General features: G+C 36.0%; 1 protein-coding gene across 1 annotated transcript in view; it reads right to left on the bottom strand.

Moving 5' to 3' along the window:
• slc44a5a (solute carrier family 44 member 5a) overlaps positions 1-27,438 on the bottom strand; it is a 193,759-nt gene that overhangs the window by 78,425 nt on the left and 87,896 nt on the right. Inside the window, exon 2 of the mRNA XM_056472869.1 lies at positions 8,310-8,358. Coding sequence (XP_056328844.1) covers positions 8,310-8,358 — 49 coding nt within the window. The remainder of the gene's footprint in view (positions 1-8,309; positions 8,359-27,438) is intronic.

Raw genomic sequence — 27,438 nt, 5'->3', positions numbered from 1 at the left:
TAAAACATTTTATAATCACTTGGCTTGTTTAACTGTTTATTTGTCGATGCTGTTTCAGAGCAATACCTGAAATGGCAATTAGGTGATGGGATTGGAAACCCCTCGAAACATTTAATTTGACTGTTTCCGTGTTTCACAAAGCCTCGTTCTGCCCACTACTAGGCAGAGTCGACACAAGCAGCAAACAATTATAACACAAGAAACATTCAGAGAATCAAAACAAGTAAACCAGAAACACGAGTGAAGTCCACCACATAAAACAATATTCCATAATGAAGGTGTGAGTGTGGTGTTAACCAGGGACATGCAGTTGGGTTATCATCCTTACCAGTCAACATGAGATGTATACTAATGATAAAATAAAGATTTGTCCACTGATCTGTGCTATAAAAGTAATTTCTGTATGATTCAAATGATTTCAATCATTTTTATATTCAAGATCGCTGTATTTTGCGCATTTCCTGTTCAATTACAGCATAGGAAGCGAGCTGTGCCTCACGTCAGATTGCACAATCCCTTGCAAACTAGCTTGATCAAGTGGCTTTTGCTCACTCAGTGTACCAGTGTAATGCTTTATTAAAATGTTTTTATACATAATAGACATTTTTCTTATATGTCCTCACTTTCTATAAAATAGGTAATGCATTTCATGTATATCTATCAGTTATTTAGTGATAGAATCTGACATAAAGCCGCACTGAAAAGCCATGAGGTGAGGCAGGCAGTAGCTCTTCCGCACTGAAGAGGACTCATGTGAGCTCATGTTATTTCTGTTCAGTGGTTGCTCTTCTACACAGTAAAGTTCAATAGGCAGACTGCAGAAATCGCTGATATATTATCTCAGCTTTTAATCAAAACTTGAATACATAATTAACGACCAATGCAGGAGCTAAAGGGCTTGCTTTAAAGGACAGCACAAAAAATAACGCGATCATTTTAAAGTAATTGAAGTCATTTCAAGACTTAATTTACAAGTAAAGGTAAGACCAGTGTGCGTATCGTGCGTGTGTGGGAATAAGAGAGAGAGAGAGAGAGAGAGAGAGAGAGAGAGAGAGAGAGAGAGAGAGAGAGCGCACATCCGCCATGGTGCTGTGTGAGTCACTTGATATTGTTGTCTGTAGCATCCACGTTGTTGTTTTTTCGGAGGCATATTCAATCGCTATACATTTTACATTCTTCCTTGGCCCAATATGTACCTGCTATGTTTATAGAAGAATGTTGATATGAGATATGAAACGCAATCAGTAGTTGGCAAATATATTTATGTGGATATGTTTGTATACATGACTTTAAAAGAGCCAGTGCATCACCAGCTACAAACTTCACTGCATGTCACTGATGTTTACAGTATATAATGAGTAAGTAATCAGTGTCAATGATCTGTATATGCATGTTTCTCAGTGTCCAGATTGGTAAACTGTCTCAGGTGTGAGGTGCAAACAAAAATGAGAGGTGTTGTCCGGGTGAATGGCTGGCAGAGTGTACATATAGCTGGAGTGTGCTGAGCACTTTAATAATCATGACAGTAACTGCATAGCCAATTCATATGAATTTGCACTCACTTTTATTTTGTACAATCTGTTTAAACCCCCAGTGTTTACGCATAGGGGTAGGGTCTAAAATTTATGAATTACATTATATGAATTCATGCAAATTATTCACTCATTCATCATTACAAAAATAGGTAGTGAATTCAAACCTTCTCACTTGTAGCATGACATAAGCTTGTTGATAGCTAGAATATATTAAATTCAGCAGCTGGAGAATAGAGAACACCCGGATCAGAGCTGTGTTTTCATTGCACTGTATCTCGGGGAAGGTCGACAGCTGTTTTCAGCCCGTTTGACTTCTGAACTACTAAAATGGCTGTAATCTTCTTCCCATTAGCCAGGCTCACTGACCTCCTCCGATTTGAAGCCAAAGGGTGAGACAAAGCAAACGATCAAACACACCCAAAGTAATCAAGTCAGAAGAGAACAACGCAGAATAACTGCGGCTGTGCTGTACATGGGGAGATCTATAATTACATCTCTAGCTATCAAGAACCAATCGCTTCCGTCTCCTTCTCCCACTTCAAGAGAATCTAAGAGGTGCTGGTGGGGAATTTAAATGGCTGAAGCATTCAGGTCTCTGCCAGAGAATTATTCATCCTTAATTTCTCCTGTTAAAGACACGGAATGAAGAAAAGCAATAGACATTTGAGGCTAATGTCTTGTGCTTTGACTGTCTTGCCGAGTAATTGCTTTGCATCCATTGTGGATTTATCTCATCCAAATATTCACATCAGAGTGATAATGTGCTCGCTAAAGCTAATCACGTAATCAGTTTTTTTTTCTTTGTGTGTGTGGAAAAGATGCCTTTATAAATGGATCAACCCAAAATCGGCAAAATGATCAGGGGGATCTCTTTTGTGGAGAACACAAATTGATTGTTGTGTGTTTGGATGGACAATGTGAAAGGCCCAATGTATCTCTGTCAACTATCAGCGCAAGACAAAAAAAATCAGAAATCTTGAAATTGTGTGGCTTCATAAGATAATACAAATATAAAATAATTTAGGTAAAATGTAAATAAATGTAATATAAAAGTAACCATTTAATATATTAAACAAGTATATAGAACTAAATACATAAAACCTTACTTGAAGGGGTGTCATTAATCCTTTATAATTATGACATGACAGGTCATGAATGTGAATGTGACTTCCTGCATGCATATAACAACAGTCATTAAGTTTTTCGCTCAGTTATGACATTTTAAATGCAAAGTTTTGACAAAAATTGTTTTGACAACTTGACATAAATACATCTCAATCTGTTTTTGTCAACCCAGGCTCATTCTGATGACGTACTCCTTTGCAGTTTTTGTTTTCGCGAATCCACCAGAGGCCGCTGTGTGTGCTTTTTGAGATCTCACGAGTAACATTTGCGCCTGCTGTTCTCGAGTAAATCCACAAGAGGGTGCCATTGACTGACTGACTGACTGACTGATCGACTGACCCACCCTCCTCCTTTCCTAAACCCAACCAATAGTGTTTTCAAAAGCACCAATTGACCCGAAATGCAGCCATACATACTTCTGGCTACACAATTTGCGATCTCCAGAAATGTATATAGGGCTACATTTTCAGAAAGAGCCTATGTTGTTTTTTGTCTTTGTCATGACAACTCCACATTACCAAGACAACGATCATAATGCCACATTTACACAGGGTGTAAGCATCAATACTTCCTATTCACTTTGAATAGATGACGTCAAGCGTTGCCTAACTGAATTGTAGATTCGTTGGCGTCACTTCAGTGACGTTGTTCACTGCAGAAGTTGGGAATTTCTCAACTTTTCAAGTGCCCACTGAAGCATCAGCCAATCAGATGCAAATACCAATTGCAAGTAGTCAAATGCGGACTTATTTCATTGGCTGATGCTGCTGTGATGATCAAGTCAGCCCTAACTTCAGACACACCCTCTGTCAAAAGTTGACTCTGAAGCTCCATGTGAATCGAGTGTCAATCTGTCATAAACATGTTTGTCATGAAGCCATTATAAATATATGACTATGATAACAGAATAATTTTTTTACCTCAACTACAGTTGCACAAGCTGAATTTGTCATTAAAATGTCATTAAATATTAAGGATGCTGATAAAAATTATTAGACAGAGTAATGACACTTTTAATGAGACATTTTAATGACAAATAAAGTTTGTTCCAAAACGTGATCAATAAATTTGCATGACACAATTATAATGGCCCCAAGACAATCATGTTTATGACATATTTATGACAAGTGCTGTCACAACTGGTTGAGATGTATATATTTAAGTAAAGTTACCATAACAAACAAATAAAAAATGTCAACTTTGCATTTAAAATGAAATAATAATTTAATAACAGTTATCATAAGCATGCATAACATCTCATTCATATTCATGATGTGTCAAGTCATGATTATAAAGGTTTCATGATTTTGTAAAGTGTTATCATTTAAATAATAAAAAAAGTTAAAATTGATAAATATTATTTAATAAATTAACTAAAAAAAAAAAACTGCTTCGTGCATAGTGTGCTGACATGTGCCCATGTGCTTTGGGTGGCCATAAATCTCAATCCTCTCCTCCTTTTTCACTATCTCCAGTTCACTTCACAATTCATCACAATTCATTACAACATTTCTGCAGATATTAGATTGTCAAATTTGTCTTTTTAAGACCTTTTTAAGACCATTAAGTATTAAAATTTAAGACCTATATCACAATACCAAAAACACGCTTACACATAGAGAAAATGCTAAATCACAAAATTAGTGGTAAAATAAATGTATTCAAATTGAACAGTACTGAAGACAGGTTAGATGCACCATTGAACTACAGAAAAAAACAAACAAACATCTTAAGGCTGATTTATACTTTCGCCTGGCACCGCATCGCGCATCTCACGAAACGGACGAGGCTTTTATACTTGATGCATTCGCCAGTGAGATATTCTTTTAAATGACAGACAGTAAAATCAGATGTATAAACAGAGAAGTAGAAATTTTCTGAAACTAGGTCTTATCATTAATATCATTGAAGATTTTTAAACTTATTGTTTTTTATTATTTTTATAATTTATTATAATGATTATGCAGATTTTTTGTCCAGATTTTTTAAATCAAACTTTGATGCATCACTTACTTTTGTTGATATCTCGGACAGTTCTACCTATTAAAGTTAAATATTAATGGAAACAGAACATGGGTTGCTCTACAATTATATTTTTTATTATGGCAAGAATAAAAGCAAAAAAAAAAAAAAGTACACTTACTAAAAAATCCTGACGTTTTTTTAGCTCACTCCACAATTAATTACAGTATAAGCGAAAAATCCAATAATAGTCCAACATTATCACCAATAAAGCCTAGAAACTGCGCATCAGTATATTGTAAACTGATAGGTTCAAATATTCCTTTCCAGTTATCAAAGACATAATTTGTTACTTAATTTTAGTTTGTAACTTGTAAGTTGTTTTAAATGATTAATTGTTATATATACATCAGTGTAAAACCTATGACTGGTGAAAAAACCAACACAATCTCACGGCAATTCGTAACTTTTTGATTTAGTGGCTAATTCGTACGAATTCGTACGATCTAATTTGTACAATTTAGTACGATTTGCTCATCCCCCAATGACGGTTGGGTTTAGGGGTGGGGTTAGGTGCCACGCCTCCTTTTTAAAATCGTACAATTTCATACGACTGAACTTGTACAAATTCGTACGAATTAGCCACCAAACTGACAAAACGTAAAATACTTACGTTTTCTTGTGAGATCAGGCTGGGACAAACATATTATGTAATATTAAAACCACCTGGGTCTGGACTTTTGCATGGCCTCTTTTTTGTTTTAACAAACTTATGCCTCAGGTTTTTCCAAACTTTTCCAAAAACTTTCCTCCTTTCCCACAGCTGTTGTATTATCTAGCCAAGAGTTATTGGTCATCTGGTTCTCCCTATGATCACGCATGGACGGATCATAAAGATGTCTGTACAGTCATACATGTTTCAGACAAAATCTCTTCAAAGTGTTTCATATTCAACTCAAATCAAACGTGGTGCCCGCGAACTGTTCACCCGAGTCTCAAAAACTTTTGTGAGCTCCGCAAGCCAAAATCATGTCGCGCGCACCGAAAGTGAACCTCCGCAAACACAGCGATGATTTCACATTCGCCGCACTTCAATGGCAGAAAGCTGATTGGCTATTGCATGTTGATCTCATTTGTAGTTGTAATACCGCATATTACATTTGGACCATTGAAATAAAGAACTACAACACCACGAAAACCAAGCAATAGCAACAAAAAATAATTTAAATGAGTATTAGATGTAGCGTTACATGGACATCAGAAAAATAAGACCTGTAAAAAAATATTTAAGACTTTTTAAGACCTAAAATTTTGATTTTTACATTTTAGACTTTTTGAGACTTTTTAAGACCCCGCGGAAACCCTGTATACAGTATGATCTTACTCTGCTTCACTAATCCTATATCGAAACCAAACGACTATCTTACAAATTATGAGCAGCAAAATAGAACTTCATTGAGCTAAAAGACTTGCTAAAAGCTGATTTCTACTTTTGCGTCATGCGCACGCGTATGCTCAGGTGCACCATTCATACGGTCGCAGAACCCTTGCATTGGCAAGCACTTCAATGCTGATGCCAATTTTCTCAAAAAATTGAACTACACATCGCAATGACGCGTAGCGCAAGCTCTGTAATTGTTTGACTTTGTTATCGGTGACGAGTGTGGGTGGTGCTGAGAGCCGCGAGCCCGATGGAGCGAGTGTTTACATGTATCAAGTACCGTGTACATGTATCAAGTACCAAGTACATCAAATCAAATCATGTATCAAGTACCAAGTACATCAAATCAAATCGAATCAAGTGAAGGAGCTCCAGGTGGAAATGGTTGTTTTGTGTTGTTTCCTGCCTCTGAATGAGCGAGTTTTAGCTACTTGTACATTAAGGTAGCGACCAGCTACCTTACAGCCAGCTAGCATTTTGGAAGTGTTATTGCAAAGCAACATAAACAACACGTAGAAGTATGCACGCAGAGTCACGCCAATCACCTGACGCAAAAGTGTAAATCAGCCTTTAATTAATGGTCAAACAAAGTGTGACCAAAAAAAGTAATCATAACATCATGATCAGGCACACGCAAACAGAACAACTCAAAACATAAGGTTTGTGATGAATACTAATGAGTTCACTAACTAAATTACAAGCCCACTGTGCTTTGAACATGGTCTGTGATCTTCACTTTGAAAACAGAATATAAAACAGCAGTTTCTTTCTCGCTCAACCACACTTTGGCCAGCCTAACTCTCTGCTTCTCTCCCCAGTCAGACACAATTAGTGAAGTGAACAGTCTCCTCATTCTTTATTTAATGACCCATCATCTTTCTATGTGGGTTACTGGGCCTCTGTTTGCCGCCTGAGCGCTTCAGATTGTTTCACAGCTCCTCAGACTCCACTCGCTCTTACTTTAAATGCCATTGATTTTTTGCAGTTTTTTTCTGACATCACATGGCTTTTAGTCATGGACACATTAATCTATTAATAACCAAAGCCCTGGACGCAGAGGTTTTTTTTAAAGCCCACTGATTTACAAAGCAGCTAAAGGACTTTAACTCTTCTAGCTGCGGTGTATTGGATTAGTGCAGTTCATTTGCCACATGATTCTTACCTGTAAAATACACATTTAGGGTTTATGAGATCAAATGAATGAAATGCAAAGGAATGCAATTATTGTGAAGAGCATCTCCATGACAACAGCGAGAGGAGAATCGCTAATGCAGTAATACATGGAGAGAGATACTACTGTTGGTGCAGTTCACTCTTTAAGGTATTTATTATTAAAGTTCACCTAATATGCTACTTTGATAGTTTCAAATTTACTTTGAAGGTCTTGTAATATAGATTTATCAAGATTTACAAATTAACAGGAACAATTTTTTTTTTTATATTTCTTATCCATCAGCTCTTTTCAGAAACAAGCCTCTCGTCTCTCTAAATCTTACCTGTTATGCTTTTTATACCTTTACACTCACCGGCAATTTTATTAGGTTACTAGTACCGGGTTGGACCCTCTTTTGCCTTCAGAACTGCCTTAATTTTTTGTGGCATAGATTCAACAAGGTACTGGAAATATTCCTCAGAGATTTTGCTCCATATTGACATGATAGCGTCACACAGTTGCTGCAGACTTGTAGGCTGCACATCCGTGATGTACATCTATGATCTCCCGTTCCACCACATCCCTCTTTTGGATGGAGATCTGATGACTTTGGAGGCTATTTGAGTACAGACAACTCATTTTCATGTTCAAGAAACCAGTCTGAGATGATTCGCACTTTATGACATGGAAGTAGCCATCAGAAAATGGGTACACTGTGGTCATAAAGGGATGGACATGGTCAGTAACAATACTCAGGTAGGCTGTATTGTCAAAAAAAAATGTCGCAGCAGAAATCGAGACTCATCAGACCAGGCAACTATGTGATTGGCTGATCAGAAATTTGCGTTAACAAGCAGATGGACAGGTGTACCTAATAAAGTGGCTGGCGAGTGTACAATATTCACATAGTATATCTTTCTAAACTTTCCAATAACTTTCCAATAAGTGTGTGTGTGTGTGTGTGTGTGTGTGTGTGTGTGTGTGTGTGTGTGTGTGTGTGTGTGTGTGTGTGTGTGTGTGTGTGTGTGTGTGTGTGTGTGCGTGTGTGTGTGTGTGTGTGTGTGTGTGCGAAAGGACATTAATACTGATTTACCTGTTATATACAGGTCCTCTAAATGTTGGGTCAAACTTGCGAGGTTCACCTGTGGAAATAAAAAAGAAACACAGAAGGTTACTTAATGTAGGTGTAAGCAATACAAGAGGATAAGTCATTCTGTAGATAAATTTGAGGTAGAGCAGGTCAATCCTTAATTGGTTTGTTTTGGGATAATGACCCTTTGACTATTTATTAGTGCAACTACAGTACTACATACTCAGAAAATAAATAAATGTTTTACATATTTATCAAATGGCGTTTTCCTCTCAACTATTCCAATGACTGTAAAGATAGTCAGTCTTGTGACAGACTAGTGAAAAATACAGTAGTATGAATATTTACATGTTGAAAACTATGACAATCAAAATAAATAAATAAATAAATAAATAAATAAATAAATAAATAAATAAATAAATAAATAAATAAATATTTTATAATACATAAAACGGTATAATACATTGTGCAATTAGTATACATCTTTTAAACAAAAATAAATAAATAAATAAACAAATAAATAAATAAATAAATAAGGAAGTATGCTTTCATTCTACATTTGATGTACTTCTCTGAAATATTTTTAGTGTGTAATACTTAAGTATTTTGACTTCAATTGAAAGAAAAGAAATACAAATATTTATGAAAACTGTTTAAATATCCCAATTTAACTTGGCTTTTTCCATAGGGTAGGCCTAAGTATACTTGCAGCCACACTAACTGTCAGTATACTTCAAAAGTCGTAATGATTAGTTAACTTGAAGTTTTGTAACAACTAATTTGTACCAAGCATATTTAAAAGTAATTAAAGAGTAAATATAGTAATTATAGAGTAAAGCATAACTTTTAGTGTATTTAATGAACATTTATGTGCTAAATTGGAACAACTTAAAGTAGACAGTGTATACTTTAAGTAAATGTCTGTGTAGGTTCAATATATGATTGATTAGTGATATTGAAGGCAATATACTATAAATGTACTAGTTCTGATTAAAATATACTCAGTAATAACTTTTGCTTATTCCAAATACTACAAATTGCACATTTTGTCTTTAAAATATTCCTAGTCAAAAAAATGTAAATAAATAATAATAACGACTTAATTTCTTGTCCTCAGTGTCAGTATAGTGGGCAGATTCCTGAGTATGTGCCTCTGACCAAACTGCAGATGCGCCTGTGCTTTGTAACAGTGAAACCCTAGAGTGACACTAAGAAGAATCAAGTGTTGAATAAAGTATTTATTTTTGTATAATGTGCATACAAACATATTCTCGTAGCTTTGTAATATTCATATTGAACCACAAAGGCATATGGACTGTTTTGAGAATTTGAACCATTCATCTTTCATCTATCTTTCATCTACCATTCATCTATTTTTCTGAACTTTGAACCTATCGGGACCATTGCTGTCTATGGAGGATGAGGGAGTTCTCAAATTTCATCTAAATACCTTAATTTTTATTCATAAAGTAAATTAAGGTCTCAGGGGTTTAAAATAAATAAGGATGAGTAACATAACTTTCATTTTTAGTGAACTTAACCCAAAAAGCTGTGAAAAAGCTATCAACATTTAACATCTATGTAAGTGTTCAATTGAAGAACTGTCTGGTATTTCCCAATCTTTGTTATTGAGTGTGACTATTTTGGCTTGCACATGCTGTCAGCAAGCGGATGACTGACTGCTCGGAAGATTCAAGTTAAAACGGCAGATATTTTCACATACAGTAGGAGCAGGAAAGGAGCTTCAGAATGGAAATCCAGATGCTTGCTTATGTATTCCAGTTTTAGCTCCTGCCGTTCCACCTGCCAGACTGTCTGTCAGCGAGGATTTCCAAACTCTTGCCAATACAAGACACCATGTTTGGATTATTTCCTACGGCTGTTGGTGTTAAAATGCTTTGTAAAAGTGAATGTTAGAGGACAGATGAATGGTTCATATTCAATCCTTGAAAATTTAAGGTAAAAAAAAAATAATACAGTTATACTCATTTTCAACAGATAAAAAATAAGTCATCATTAAATATACACAAGACAAGACCATGGACTATAAACCAACGGTGAATGTTTGGAAATTTAGATTTACACATTATCTGAAAGCTTTGAATCAGCTTTTCCATTGGTTTATGGTTTGTTAGGATATGATCATTTTTGGCTGGGTTACAACTGTTTTGTAATCTGGAATCAGAGGCTTCAAAACAATCAAAATATTGTAAAAATCACCTTTAGGCTGAATCAAATTTAGCAAATGTCTTCATTAGAAATGACATTCCTAATATTCTAATGATTTTTGGCATGAGGGAAAAACTATTAATGTATCATTGGCTATTCTAAAAATATACCTGTGCAGCCTCTGAAAAGTGTTTTGTGGTCCAGGGTCGCATATTTAAACTGCTGCATTTAAAGAGACCCCACAACTCCTCTAACACTAAAAAACTTATCAATCTCATGCAGCAGCCCTATCAACGTATCATCTCGTATTGCTCGGAACCATGTGAACCTCACGCCTCCCTCTGGTATTTCCTGAATTGGTTTTCTGCACTCCAAATCGTATTACTACTGCCATGCTGTACACCTTGTCTGAATTGGTCTGTCATCTGAAAAGTGACACTAAATCGATGGAGATGGCCGTAGCACATTTAGCAGAGTGACTGAGCATTCCATCAGCGCTGCACAATGGCCCTTTTCTCCCATCAGCTACCTGTAACGCTACAGTGAGCAGAGCGAGCCTTCAGACACATGCAGTCACTGTGGACTGGAGACACAGGGGACAAAGTAATGTGCTGATTGGGAATTAGGGTTGCAATCGTTCCTGATTAATTTATGAAATAATGAATTTAAAATCAAAAGTTATATCATATTTAACACTAGAACCACCATAGGGTAAATTTTACCTGCGGCTGCTATTCAAAAGATCAACAGATAGTCTCATAGTCATTGACTTTTAGTAAATGTTTGTAATTTAGTGTCCTGGTGTTAAAAATACTTTTTATAAAACCAAATTCTATCATCAACAGGTCAAATTTACACTCTCTTTAATGACTGCAGTTTTATGCTGTTATTTTAGTGCTGCATGTTTTAATATTGTACATTGCTACAGTGCCTTTTGCACCTTTTAGGTCTGTGATGTAATGGATAACAGTTTTTTTTTTATCACCCAAAGCTTATTGGTGTGGTTCACTTATTTGAATTATACATAATATAACCAAACAAATTAATTCATTTTCAATATTGTCACAATCACCAGTGATCTAAACATCATAGATCGCTGGAAAAAAATCACATTCACTCGAACTACAAATCTGCCATTTTATGTACTACAGACCCCAGTCATGCAACACACACACTCACCTGCTCCAAGTCACCATTGATTAGACACTCACAGCTGAAGCTGCTTTTGGACTGATTACTGCACTACATAAGCAGCACAAACACACACACAATGTTGCTGAGTCTTTATAGCTGTATAGTGGCTTGCTTTGCTTTGTTTTGATCCTCGTCTAGTTTATCTGTTTATCCCTGTCTGCCGCCTGCCTTCTGACCATCTGCCTGTTACTTTGACTACGACTCTGGATTGCCCTTATACATCTGTTTGCTTCTGTGTTGATCATTGCTTGCCTTACCATCCTGTTAATAAAACCCTGCATTTTGATCATCACCTCAGTTGTCAGCATCACAGTCCTGTTAAACATATGTTTTACACAGTGGATGCCCTTCCAGCTGCAACCCAGTGCCGGAAAACAGCCATACACTCTCACATTCACATATGCACTTGTGCACTACGGCGAAATTTTGGTAACAAAAACACATTGATCCACCTCATTAGAATCACTTTACCCTAATGGCGGCATATGGGTTTGTTGACTATGGATTTATGTCACAAATTATTAATTAATAAAGTAAGGTTGTGCACTTTATTTGTATCGCATCATATATCTCATATAATGTTGGTATTACTGGGACTAGATTGGCATGGTTGAAGTTTGTATAACAGTTAAATAACAGGCCTCATGTCAGTCAAAATACACTATAGTGTATCACAGAGCTCAGTTATTTGTCCCTTGCTTTTAACAATAAGTACGTTTACATGGACATTAATAATTAGATTTTTATACTATTAAGACAATACTTTGAGTCTACCATGTAAACAGGAATTTTTAAATAATATAAATAATCTGATTAAGTTCATAATCAAACGAAACAGAAATCGAATTAAGCCGATTTTAGTTGCAGCACAGGCATGTAAAAAGAAAACTATTACCGTAATGTACGATGTTGCATTTTGCAACAGGATAGTCTCTACACACACGGCTGTTTGACACTATTCTATGCACCTACCAAGTTTGAAAAGGACCTAAGACACCTGCATCGCAAAATGCTTTTTTTTTTCACATTTGACATGCGGTATCAAATTCCATTAAAACAACACTTCCAGCAGTTATATTCACATCCAATATTTCGTTTGTCAGGCATGAAATGTTCCTGAATGAAAGTGAAAGTGCTAAACTGCAATTAAAGTCAACAAATAAAAAAACGAAATTACATGAAACTCCTGAGGAAATGTGGATAGCGTGGTGACACAATGATGTTAATTCCATTATGAGCTATAACGGGATCATGAAAGGAACATGTAAAACGAAATCATGAAAGGAACATTCAAAAAGCAACTCATGTAAACACTTTAATCAAATTGTGTTCAGATTAAGGCAAATAATTTGATTACTGATGTCCATGTAAACGTAGTCAGTGTATATGCTACTGATATGCTGAGATTTTGTTTATTACACAAAAAATCTCTCATGCAAAAAACACTAGAATACTGACTAACTGTGCATTAACACTAAATGCGGCGAGAGCGTCAAAGTTTGCTCTGTCCGCCCTGGCGACAATGCTGTCTGCCTTCACTTGCTGGCAGACAGCAAGAGCTTCAAAATTCGCTACATTGATCATGCATTTAAAGGGGCTGTTGCAGCAAATCAGTTATAATCCTGCATAAAAACTTGCTTTCTAGCATGAAAATGTTGTTGATCAAATGTATTTAACTATGGAAGATCAAGTTGTTGTTTGTGGTGTGGCTTTGCTCCACTTATTTGATATCGGTCCATGTGTGAAATATTCTACAGCAGCAATACTAGCATGTAATACAATCGTTATACTTAGCATGAGATTAAATTTTTTTGAGAAAAAAACAGTAATGCACATCAACTTGCCAGTAACTTATTTTAATGTATGTCCCTGTAAGAAAACATTGTAAATAATTGGAAATGCAGCGACCGCATTAATTAAACCCTTGGGAACAACTGTTATTGGAACCAAAGTTCACAGGACTGTATTCTCTGGTCTCCTCTTAAGCGGTGGATGTCTAAATTTTGACTTGTTGTCGCCGAACCACGTCATAGCTCGTTACCATTAAGTTGACTTGATTTCAACTCTCCACAGTGCCAACAATGGCAAACACGTGCCACTGCTTGACGCTTATTAACGCCGGCTCCCATTGAGAATGAATGACTTCTGGCCACTTTGACGCTCTCTTTGCTTTTGGTGTGAATGCACAGTAACACTTTGGATTGGACGTTGGATTGTTACTAGATTCCAGCGACAAGTAATTTGTCTGTCCTCACCAAACACAACGTAAGAAGACAAAAACATGTAAATACTATATAGCAAAAGTGTCAAACTTCCTGGAGGGTTACAGCTCTGCACAGTTTAACTTTGCCCTAATAAAACACACCTGGTCACACTAATTGGGTCCTTCAGTCTTGTTTGAAACCTACAGGTAAGTGTGCTGAAGCAGGGTTGGAACAAAGCTCTGCAGGGCTGCGGCAAGTTCAAGTTTAACATCGCTCCTACATTATATAGCTATTCAGAAGCATAGAATTATGCACTCAAAATGCATTATGCAAATGCATTATTGCACTTTTGCCTGCTACCAAATAGTAATGCTTAAAATCAATACATATTAAATGACTTTAACATTATTAAAAGTACATAGGCAACTGAGTGACTGACCTTATTGGTTTGCACTGAGTCACATCTCTGACTTTCATTTTCAAACTGTTTGCTAGATATTTTATTTAAGATCTGAGGTCAGCTGTAGATTTTAGTATGGCAATAAATGTCAAGATAAATGGTATTCAAACACTGGTAGTATTAAACACTGAATAATGCATATACAGTACACTGTAAAAAGTCATTCTGTGGCCTTTTGGATTTCATTAATATTAATATGTACACTTTATTTAATAAAATTAATTTCCTTATCTTAGGTCATTTTGTGCTTTGAAATGAATTAAAACTGTCTGTAATAAAATCTAATCAATTTTATTATAGGTATTTAGCTGTTATTTTTTTAATAATTTCAAAAAGAGAAAATATTGATTATATCCAACGTGATTAAAATGAGCATTTTCAAATTGGCCAGGGGCACAATGTGAGTATGTTTAGCTGGAGAAACGCTGCCCTCGCCAGATACACGAGTGATGAGCGCCCGTCATGACCTGGAGCTGGACATCTCGGCAATTGTCAAAGGACATTTTTAAATACGCACCATCTTTATAAATAAACCGAATATTTGAGTTTTTAACAACTACATTCTCGCATGAACAACTATTAAAACTTTATTTCATGGTACATTTAAAGCAGTATTTGATTATTGTATTGGTTCTGTTCAGTACTTGTGTGAGATTGAATCAGATTGAACCATCTTTGGATTGAACTGTTTGCTGGGGGTTCGGGGATCTTTTTATCGCACGTGTTCAAAAGGTTATACTCATCAACATGTAATTAGTGAGTTATAACGAAATGCTAATCAATCATGTTGTTTTACGATATTATACAAAAAGGCAATCGCTTTCAGAACTCTTACAATTCACTTAAGGGAGCCGATTCCTAAAACCGAACCGAATCACTCGACTCGTAAACAACACCTACTCTCCCTTCACCAGACAACGCACAAGGCCCGCACTGTGAACTTGTTGTGGTCTCATCCAAACGGATTTATCGGTAAGTGTTGAAATGTCCAACTTTGTCAATTAAATGATTGTTTTATAGTTCTGTACAGCATGTAAATTTAGGTTCTTTCGTCACGTTGTTCATTAACAGACGGTTTGAGCGCGCCATTTTATAAACGAAGTTACTAGAAGGAGTTTGTAACGTTAATGCTAATTTTGAGGTATTAGAGACTGTTTGAGTTTTTAAAAAGGCAATTTTCTGTTAACTCAGTGTTAACTGTGTTCTATTTCAGCACAACATTGAGTTAAAGTGACCACAGAGGTTTAGTGAGCACTGAGGAATAAAGTAAGCAAGGTAAGCACTGGCCTTCACTTCATTATGACCATCATTTTCAAACCAAAACAAACATGATATTGTTTTAACAATATTTACTAATTAGAACTTATTGTATAGTGTCAAAGAGGCAGAGGAGACACATCAACCAGCAAGTGTGTATCAGAAAAATTACTGACTATGAATGGATCACTGTCTAGGTTGCAAGCAGGATATACATGCTACAGTTAAGTATTTCAGCTACAACATGTTAAATCACAGTAACCATATTGCCATTAATTGTAACTTCACAGGATAATATAGGTAATTCTACAAGAGAATACGGTGCAATCCCAGAAAGGGGCCTTACTATCTACCTTGAAGTCACATGGCTGTAATTTCACAGTAATTTAACGTTAGTGTAGAACAAATCACGAGAGGGGTCTGGATGCAGACCTGGTGCAGTGCAATATGTGCTGCATCCAGTGCTTTTTAATGGGTGCACCTAACCCCACCCCTAACCCTACCCCTCACAGTGACGTCTCTCGCTCCATTGAGTGCATTGTGTCTGACATTCCATCTCAGCTTGCATAATAAAGGCTGCATCCAGGTACTATTGCAAATCACAGTGGCTTACTGTGAACGTAATACAATTATTAGTCAGTAATTTACTGTTAATTTAGGGTAAAATATTTTAGTGTATCAAAAAACCTCATGTAAACATTTTATTCTGTCATTTCGTTTTTTAAGGTGAGCGCTGAATTATCAGTGATTCAGCATCTACATTTAATAATGTTAAAGAGGTTTAATATGTATTAATTAGATTATAAACCTTACCATTTCGTTAGAGTGCAGTGAGTGCACTATTCTGTGCTTCTGAATGGCTGTATTTAAATTTCTGTCATGTTTTGTCTTTAGCTAACAGCCAAATTGCTTATCACTAGGCCCACACAGAATCTCGGAATCTGTGCGCGCAGAATTCCGCAGATTTTCCACAGATTTTCTCAGATTTTTAGCCCATCATTAATTTTGTTTATTTAGTTGAGTAAATGTGTGTAAATCTATATTTATTCAGTTTTTAAATTCATTACAGTAATATTATTGACTAATATGAAAATGTTCATCTGATTTATGTACAATGCAGTTTGTAAAGTAATATTTTCTGTCTTTCAGTAGAGATATTATATGAGAGACTTGCTTTGTTTACCAAATAATGTGAATCTAACTGGATTTGCATTTTAAACATTAAATAAAAGTAAAAAAAGATAATATTTTTTATTTCACATATTAAGGTTTTAGTTCTGATACTCCCAAAATAATTCATCAGAAATCCGCAGATTTTTACCAAAATTCTCCGCAGAAATAGCAAAAAACGTCCGCAGATTCCGTCTGGCCGTAATTATCACTGCAAATCTCATTACGTAGCAATTTGTTAGGACACAGTCTTACAATGTAACCTTCTGACCTAGTGTTTACGTTTGTAATATTTAAATAATTTGCTAATTAATAAACGCATCATGTGGAACTAGAGGTCGCATACTTTGAGAGCCTTCCTGACTGACTGAATGAATCAAATACACAGTTTTCCACCAAAGCAACCCAGAATGCTGAAATATAATTGGCTAAACTGGCACTGGGTGGGTTAAATGGACTAAAACAAAGACAGACGTTCTGGCACAGAAAAGCACGTTTTTTAAAGCAGAATATCTCACTTGAGAATTGTTTTTCAGATAAACAAGAATGTTCACTTTGCATGTTGTGGTATTTTTATGCTTTAGAAGAGTCAAAAACTTACATACAGCACCTTTAGGTCCTTATCAAACCCAATTATTCTCAATAAGTGTCATGAACCAGGAAGGCTGGACTATGGCTGATGTTTACATGTTACATGGGAAAATACATTCAGATTTTTATTTCAAGTGCAAAACTCTAAACTTGCTAAAATAGAAGAACAGTGTAAAGCAAGGATAAACATTGGCACTGCTTTATAAACTGCTCAAAATAATCAAGGGAACACTTAGGTTACGCTTACACTGTCAGGTCTTGATGGCCAGTTTCGATTTGTTGCCTACAATATATCAGATTTTTTTGCCTGTCTGTTCACACGTTCTTTTAATTGTGACCCATATCCGATTCATGTGTTTACGCTTGCCATACAATTTACAATGTTGCACATGGGTAAAGGCGGGTTCTAGCATCTGTGCCACACTAGCCATGATGGAAGAAATTCTCGCTTTTAGCTCTGAGAAATATGCGAAGTTCGTTCAACAAATGATTTTGAGGTGGAGGAGGAGGGAAAGGGCCGTCATCACAGCTTGCACCTGTGTTGGGTATATATGGTGTAACATACAGTCTGGAGGTGAAATTGCATTGCGACCCCTAAAAGGGTCTGAGTTCGTTCTAAGTGAGTTTATGACACCTGGTGCCAGCAAGTCTGCCAGTGAAAGTCACTCTGTGACATCTTATCTACCAAGATGCTGGCCAGAGCTAGAGTTGTCCCATCTTCAAAGACATTCCAAAGAAAAAAACCCTCCATCTTGACACACACACACCCACCCAAAGACACACGCTATTGAAATGGACTCATTAGAAATCTGAAAATTCAGCTCAAAGTACATTTAATGTGTTTGTAAACTTTTGTATTCTCTTCCTTAATTTCACCTTTAATTCTTACACCTGTTATTTTAATTTAATTTAATTTTATTATTTATTTTATTTCTTACACGCTCTTATTAAGACATTAGACAAACTAAGAATGCATAAACTATGTTTTATGTATTTCTAAAATAGTCAGGTTTGGTGTCATTCTTCTCCATAATTCTACAACTCATGATCTAAGACATAGGATGATAACTTGTATGCTTGGTGTAGTTTCAAACCATGAGTTAAAGTTTTGTCTGTCTGTCTTGGGACTGTACACACCAGCGAGGAGAACAAAGGAAGTTTCCCGTGTGACTTTTCCTCTCACGCCATTGGTCAGTCAGGAGAGACAAGTGTCCCTGACTCACCTGACTCACCTGAGCCCACGTTTTTTAATTTCCGGCAAATTAAACTCAGTTTAAAGTTTGCGTCTCGCGTATCCTCCGATCTGCGTTGCAAACTCCAAGCCAACGATAGGACTTCTAAAAAGACTTCAAAGCATCAGAGAAACTTGCACAATATGAGAGAGACAGACCCACTAAATTCAGGTATTTAGTCGTGCGTTATGCTGAGCCTCTTTTCCAAAAATGTGTTTTTATAGTCTTGATGGTTCTTAGTAGTTGTGTGGACCAGAGTTAGACTTTCCATTATTTTATCTACATTTTTTTATTTCCTCGCTTTCTTTTTTTATGTTTTTGTTGTTATGTTTGTATTTTTTATATGTTTTTTTTTTTTATAAACTAGTCAATAAATCACACTATATAGCCATGTTGGATTGTCTTTCTTTTGCCTCACAGAAAAGGTCACTTTAATGATAGACCCTTGCTACAGCTTATTAAGTTTACGAAAACTTTTAAACAATTCATCTACTTCACAAGAAGTAGTTAGAATTCCCTTTCTAAATAAATAAATAATTACAGAGTTTGCTCAGACGAGCGGGCGAAGTCATTGTTATATTTATTTTGTTAAATTAACTATAAGTTAATTCTGAATATTAATAACTAATAAAAACTTGTTATTATTAATCATTAATATTCATAAATTGAGCTAATTTTGCTGTAATGGTGTCCTTTGTGGGTACGAGAGAGATGTCAGGTCTGGTAGGAGCAAATTGTGGCGACTGACCACTTTCCTCCTCCATGTTTCCTCTGCTGTTGTTGTTTACCACGTCGGTGTCTCCACACATACTTTTTCCTCTACGTCATTAAACCGCAGACTACATTGTCACAAGTTTAATGACATACAAAACGGAACACCTGAAATCTGATCTGCCTGCCATTTTTTCTCATTTTTAAACAGTCATAGAACAGATCTGATCTGTCACATATGAGCAAAAAATCGGAATCAGGTCACATTTAACTGGCAGTGTAAACTGGGTCTTAAACAACACAATGTAACTCCAAGTGTTCCCTTTATTTTTTTGAGCAGTATATTAATATAGGCACTACAAGAAAGCTTTTAAAGCTTTTAAAACTAATTTGTCAAAAGAATTTCTTGACTGTAAGCTATCTTGAATTCATGACAAACTTTTATCTCGAGAACACTCTCTTGCACTTATCACTTAACATGCACAATATTATTCATGACGTTACATGTTTCATCTTGCAGACATCTTAATTACGGGTTCGCAACCACACGTCAACTCCATGAATCATTGGTTTGATCTAGTTTTTATTTTTGCCCTACCGCAGGGACCTCAATTATCCACAGCAGGACCGTGTGACATTTAAATACAAAACCAAAATCGCAGTGGATATTCAGTGCATCTGCGTAAATGCAGGTTGTCACCCCGCCTCCTTATGAATTCCCCTCAACTACTCGGCTCTCAAAGCGGAGGATTCAAGAGTAATTAGAGTTAAGAAAGTAAAGTCGCTGGAGATGTGGCTTATGATTTAATTCTTCTCTTGCATGGGGCCTTCAGCGCTGCACACTGATTAAAACAAACAAACTAAGCTGTTGTGCATTCACCTTTCTCCACACTCATTCCTTCAGAGGTTTTCAATCAATACACTCACATTAGAGACCCCGACACATGCAAGAAAGTCAATATCACACAGGAACAAACATGCCCATTAACACATACACCCTCGGGAGACGTGAGAAAAATGTTCATTAAACTTGATTTAAAAGACAACTACATTTAATGTGACAATGAAACACAACTTTAAGTGTATCAATAATGCAATCGCAGAAATCTGTCACTTAAAAAAGAAATATTTGCAGTGTCATTCCCTATTTTGAATTCAAACTGAGATTTCCTGGGGATAAAATGGGTAATTAAAGCCATTATCATCCCTGAATGGGCCCAACCTGCAAATCACAGATGTCCACACATTGATATTCGAGAAAAAAAAAAGAATGCAGGTATAAATCAGACACCCCATCTGGGTATATTATAGCAATTATCGCAATAGCTATGTTTTTGCTGCCTAGAACACAAAAAGCTGGATGAATTCAATTATTTCCTTCTTCAATCATAATTTATTATTTTATCAAGCCCATATATTGTTGAGAGGTCTTGTTGGGGAAGAGCATCAGAGGTAATATAATGAAATTTCACCACTGAAATAAACATTAGCATTGATTTTGAATGTTGTCTGCATGCCTGGACTCCTTTAAATAGCACAACACTTCACACACTTTAAATAATTCAAAGTCTCCAAGATGTCTACAGCCTCCATACTCTGTTCACAACAACACTTATTTTATAACTACATTATATAAAATTAAAGTTACAGCTCAAATGATTCTCTTTTGAAAGACAATAATATTTGACATGTATATGTTTCCATCCACCTATTTTTATGCACATTTTGAAGATGTGCATAAAAATAGGTCGATGTAAACACCAAGATGTGCATAAAATAATGATGCGCATAACTGAGTAATAATATTAATAATAAGGTGACACAGTGGCGCAGTAGGTAGTGCTGTCGCCTCACAGCAAGAAGGTCACTGGTTCGAGCTTTGGCTGGGTCAGTTGGCGTTTCTGTGTGGAGTTTGCATGTTCTCCCTGCCTTCACGTGGGTTTCCTCCAGGTGCTCCGGTTTCCCCCACAGTCCAAAGACATGCGGTACAGGTGTCCGTAGTGTATGTGTGTGAATAAGTGTGTATGTGTTTCCCTGTGATGGGTTGCAGCTGGAAGGGTGTCCGCTGCATAAAACAAATGCTGGATAAGTTGGCGGTTCATTCTGCTGTGGCGACCCCAGATTAATAAAGGGACTAAGCCGAAAAGAAAATGAATGAATGAATAATAGTAATAATAATAATACATTTTATTTGTATAGCACTTTTCTGTAACTCATAGTGCATGAGTTTCACAAACAACAAACAAACAAGCATTGTAAAATAAACCAAATAAACAAATGTATAGACAAATAAAGCAAAATAAACAGCAAATATATACTCAGATAAAAGCATACATGCACATGCATATGCATATATCTACACAAACACACACAGAACAGTCCTTTCATATGCATATACGTGCACACACTGTACTTTCACACATACATACACCTACACATAAAATGCATACACTTTGCATACTGTTATATTTATATGCAATTTTAAACAGGTGGGTCTTACTGTGCTTTTTAAAAACTTGAATGCTGGGGGATTCATTTGGGGAATTTCATTTGGGAGACAATTCCAAATTTTTGAAGCATAGTGACAAAAATGGTGCCACCAGATCACATCAGATTTACAGAGTGAAATTCTAAAAGTCCAGTCCTAGAAGAGCGTAGCAAACAGTTTGGATTGTCTCTCAACAAGCAGTCAGAAATGTAAGAAGGTGTTATGTTGTGCCTTATAAACTAATAAAAGAATCCTAAAATCTACCAATTGGGTGCACTGGTAGCTAGTGTTATTCTATTAATGCTGGTGTAATTTGTTCTCGTTTCTTCAATTCCATTAAAAGGATAAACTTTTTATTTCATAAGAAAATATGCGTATGATCTGTGATGGAAACACTTTTACCGAACAAATTTTAGTATGCGCATAAAAAAGTCATGTGATTTTCTTATAAGAGTTGATAAAAATGTGTGTGAATGGACAAACCAGAAGGTTGAGCACATTGTTAAACATCTAAAATGTTTTTTTTTTCATTCTAAAACACCTTAATCCTTTCAGTATTAGTGTTATTATTTTATTAATTACCTCCAGAATTAAGAACATCTGTGCTTAGCGTCTCACGCCTTCAAACACTGCCACGCATTCATTGCATGTCAGCATGGTCTTCTGAGGTGCAAATCATTTATTAAATAAGGAAAAGATTCACGCAGATTCTCCAACCACAGCAAATTCCGTTTTTACTTTTAATATTGGCGCCAGTTAATCAGGAAGTAACGATTTTGTTGTCTTTGAGTCATTGGATGGAAACACAACTTTATTTGCACGTCTTTTATGCGATATTCCTGTTTTGCGCATAAATTTAATTTGCATCTTTGGATGGAAACATAGCTACTGACAGTTAAGACATACCAAAGAAAAGAAGAAAAAAAAAGACTAATGAGTGATTTCCAGTTGAAGATTTGGGCATGATGGAGCAATGATCTGAGTGTGTTATTTGTTTACTGTACACAGTTTTCAATTGATTGTCCCCTTTAAGGCCATGTACTGGTAACAGTTTATTTTGATGATCCATTTGATTATTAGCAGACATTTAACTGACTATAAGAAACTTTGCAAGTACATGTAAACTTAGGCCCAATCCCAGTTCTATTTTCGAACCCCTACCCCTTCCCCTTGTTTCTTAAAACCGAGTGTTGAAGGGGAAGGGCTTCAAATTCAAAATGTACCCCTAAGAATTGGGACACCACTACAGCACCTGCACATGTCATCAGATGTCATCGCGATCTCTTTCTTCATATGAGATCAGACGATGGCGACTGCTGTAGTTAATCCAGTTGTGTTATTTTTTGGTTCTTATCTCTCTAGGAAATTACTGAAGGCATATATTATGTTATCATAACGATCTAATGTGGCAATAAGATCGTAATGTACTGTGTATTTACACAGTGGCCATATTCATCAATGTAAACACACAAAAACAACATGAACATTATACCAGACACTGTAAAAAGTCCATTTCCAGCCACTAGGCTATTCTGACAGGGTACGCGAGTATCATCAAGTGTTGTGGGACTGCTATACAAGAGTTATGATTATGGATTATAGATTGCGAAATTTAGTGGTTTTTATTTTAGCTGATTTTTTTTAAAGCATGATGGTAAAACACAAACACGGTTATGGATATATTAAAACATATGTTTGTTTGTTGTAAAAATTCATAATAATGACAAAAAATACTAATTTGTGGATCTCCTTACTTCCGGGTGCAACTACCTGCCGTTGTACCTGGTGTATTCTGGAAAATTTTCTTATCCCTTCGTATCGAGTGTGGTCCTGAAAAATCATCGTTCGAAGGGGTATCTACCCCTTCCCCTTAGCCCTAAGCCTTCAAGCTAAAGAGAATTGGGACACTCCTACCCCTTCACGGGATCGCGCAAAACGAGAGGCAGGGGTAAGGGGAAAGGCTAAGGGGTAGAATTGGGATTGGGCCTTACACTAAGCCTAACCTTAACTCCAACCCTAACCCTAACCTAACAGTCTACTTATAATCTAATTAGAATTAGTTGGCATGTAGATGCAATGTAACTTAAATTCAACAAACGGACCATCAAAATAAAGTCTGACCCGTGTACTCATCAAACATCAAAGGAAAAAGAGGTTGGATTTATAAACATTTATGACTTTAGCACATTTATTCACAATTACCTCAGAAACAAAGAAAAAAATTAGAGGGTGTTAGTGGGCTCGGGGGAGGCAAAAGAAGGACTGCTATGGCAAACTTTACTTAGCATTTAATCTAAACGATAGCATGCTTTTTTAGCTATTCATTTTACTTTTCCTTAAAAGTCCTTGCAAACAAGTCTGTGCTGCCACTTTGGGGCTAGCCTTAGGGATTATATTCTGTGTCCGCAGGTTCGCATGGGTGCACACAGCAGATGTGACGTCATCATGATGTTGGTGGAAGTTTGTTTTGGGTGCAAGTGACATCATTTTGGCTCACAGGGGGCACAGAATATTTTGAAACTACGTGTACAGCTCCGCATCTGAAGATGCACAACTTGAAGCCTAGTCTGGCCGAGCTGGGGGATTTCTATGTGCAACACCTTTAGAAATCCAAAACAACCGTCTCATATGAAATCCCTGAGGCTTCTTTTGAAGCTTTGAGGGAAAAGAATGCATATATATTTGTACAGAGGTTGTCCAATGCTTTTTAAATAAATAGTTTTTTATTTTTATTGTGTAAAAGGTTTTGAATTAAGTACGCAGTTAGCTTGGATATTTATAACATAGGCTAAGTTAGTCATTTAAACAAATTTATTAAAAGGAAGCATTTTTATGTGTGTCTTCCAATATTACCCACAACCTACTCATTTTATATGAATCAATTAATTTTATATTGATTATATATTGATTTCTAGCTAAATTCATAGGCTGCATCCGAAATCACCTACTAGTCAGTAGGTACTACATTTGAATTTGAATTTACTAAACGTCTGTTAGAAAAGTAAGTTCTATACAGTATGAATGTGGGTAGTATAAATGGAACTCGGACATACTACATCCGCCGTTTCTCATTATCACATGACCCACCTGCGTCGGTTGCATCACTTCACTCTCATCCATGAATTCTCACACATGGCATCATGGGATAGTGTAGCTGCATTGGATGCACACTTCATAATCTTGCCGGAAGTAGTAGGTCATCTAAATACTTCTCGCATACTGTTTTTCGAATTCTATGAATTCAGACATACTTCTCGGCTCGCGTAATATTTTAGCGTACTATATAGTCATTCATATAGCAGCTCCATTTACTGACTTCTTCTTCACCACTTTTTCATCATGATAGTTACTCCAAGTCAACCTTTGTTGTTACAAATAATAGTACAATGGTGAGCATGTCAAGTATAAAAGCCTTCACAACACACACACACACACACACTCAGTGGAGGCTCCTGCTGCAGACCCAGGTGAAAGTAGAAATCAGCCTTAAGGGTCCCCAGCGGGCTGCGAACATAGGGCCATTCAGAGTTTTCTGATTGACACAGCGTTGGCCCCTTAGTGTTGGCCCTACATCTAGCCCACAGGAATCTCTCGCTAGGCCTACACAGGGCCTGCACTATAATCAACAACAATAAATCTGCTTTAGTATAAATACTTCTCAATTCAATCATTACACATCTGGATTCAATTGTTTTCATAATGCCATTGCAGCCTCTGTGGCTATATTCAATCCAGGTTCATCCTGAAAATGTACGTATATAAATTTCTGGAGAGTGCTAAATATGTCGTAGGAGTTATGTTTATTTGCAGTTTTTGTTTTCGTGAATCCATCAGAGGCCGCTATGTACCTTTTTTCTGATCTCAAATTTCTCTTGCGAGTGCAATTCGCAGCTGCTGTTCTCGTGTAAATCCACCAGAGGCCGCTGTCAACTGAATGACTGACTGATCGATCGACTGACCCACCCTTTCTTCCCTAAGCCCAACCAATTGTGTTTTCAAATTCACAGATTGACCAGTCCCCCCACTTCCCTAAACCCAATCGGCAGTTTTAAAAAACAATCCAAAAAAAGAAAAGCCCTCGCCTGATTTGTACCACATTTTCAAATTCTACCAACTTCTCACCCTGTTATTTACTTGTTTATTTTATTTTTTGGCTTCTGTTTTTGTCTTCCCTACTTTCTGCAACGTTCTTGACCAGAGTTGAACCCTGTCATCAAATGTATATAGGGCTACGTTTTCAGAATGAGCCTGTGTTGGCTTTACTTATGGTGAGGACTAGTTAATACTTATGTAATGGAATGAAATTAAAATAGGTCTGATTTTACTTTTGTAAGAGGCTTGTAAGTGTAATTTTAAATGAAACATGTAAATAACTCTATTCTGCTTAATTTGTTGTAACTTTGTGACATTTTTAGTTCTCCATTTTTTTTTTGGGTGGTTTAACCCTTTCATGCATGAATTATGAAAAAAACATTATCTGGATTTTTTTATTATTATTTTTATAACTTTAATATGACACTAAACTTGAAATCCATTTTCATTTTTACTAAATTTTGTTTTATTTAAAAATTAATTAACAGTCCACATACATGGACACCATGCAACAAATGTGTAAAATGGGGACATAAAGACATAGCTGACAATATGGAATATTGTGTTTTTTTTAATGGCCTGTTATTATATTCATATCAGCTCATTTATTAAAAACAATAATAGTACAATATAATAACAATAAAACACATATTGTAGGAAAAATAATAATAGTGGTTATATATATGTAGACATATTTGCTGTATGGGTATGCTATTTTCTGGCACATACTCATCACTGCTGTCACTGCCACTGTCCTCTGGAATATTCTCAATTATTCTGTACTAACTTATTGACCTATTCTTTTCCTGTTTAGAAGGCAAAATGCAAATTTGTATCCATATGATTGTGTAAAACAGCCATTTAATGCTGTAATATGTCATTTTAAATTTATGTTAAGATATTTGTTAAATGTCTGTTTTATTACAATATAAGACAATTTATAACATTTCTGAAAAAATAGAATAGATAAACTAGCATGTTACTGAAAAAAAGGAGTTTTATGCAATCTGACTCCTCTCTTGCATGACGTCCACATAAGTAAACAGTTGGTTTTTGGTGAATAAAATTTTATTTTATAAATTGCTAACATATTTATCATACTTAAATCTATCATACGTACATATTATTTTTTCCTCAATCGACCTCCTTGAATACAAGTTTTTTACATATGCCTGAGGCATTTAGCACACGGCCATTACAGTCAGCCATCTTGGATTAATGATGTCATCAAGCAAAGAATAACTGGAATGCAAGAGAATAGCCACTGTGACAATACTGCTGACAGTCTACTGACACTGCCCTCAAGTGGTTTGGAGAAAATTACCATGATTAATGAACCTTAAATTAAGTTTAATTAACTGTCCACAAATGTGGACACCATGCATGAAAGGGCTAATTAGCACAGACCAAAACATGTTTTTTTGCAATTGATCATTTTCAGCAGCAGTAATCTATGAGGCGCCGTGTAGGATTTAAATCAGACTTCGCTTATCAACACATACATAAAACACGTGCATATACACCTATACTATTGGATGTTTAAAACAACATATATGAAACTTGT

The sequence above is a fragment of the Danio aesculapii genome, chromosome 2 (assembly GCF_903798145.1).
Source record: "Danio aesculapii chromosome 2, fDanAes4.1, whole genome shotgun sequence".
NCBI lineage: Eukaryota > Metazoa > Chordata > Actinopteri > Cypriniformes > Danionidae > Danio > Danio aesculapii.
This window is presented reverse-complemented; position numbering and strand designations above follow the sequence as displayed.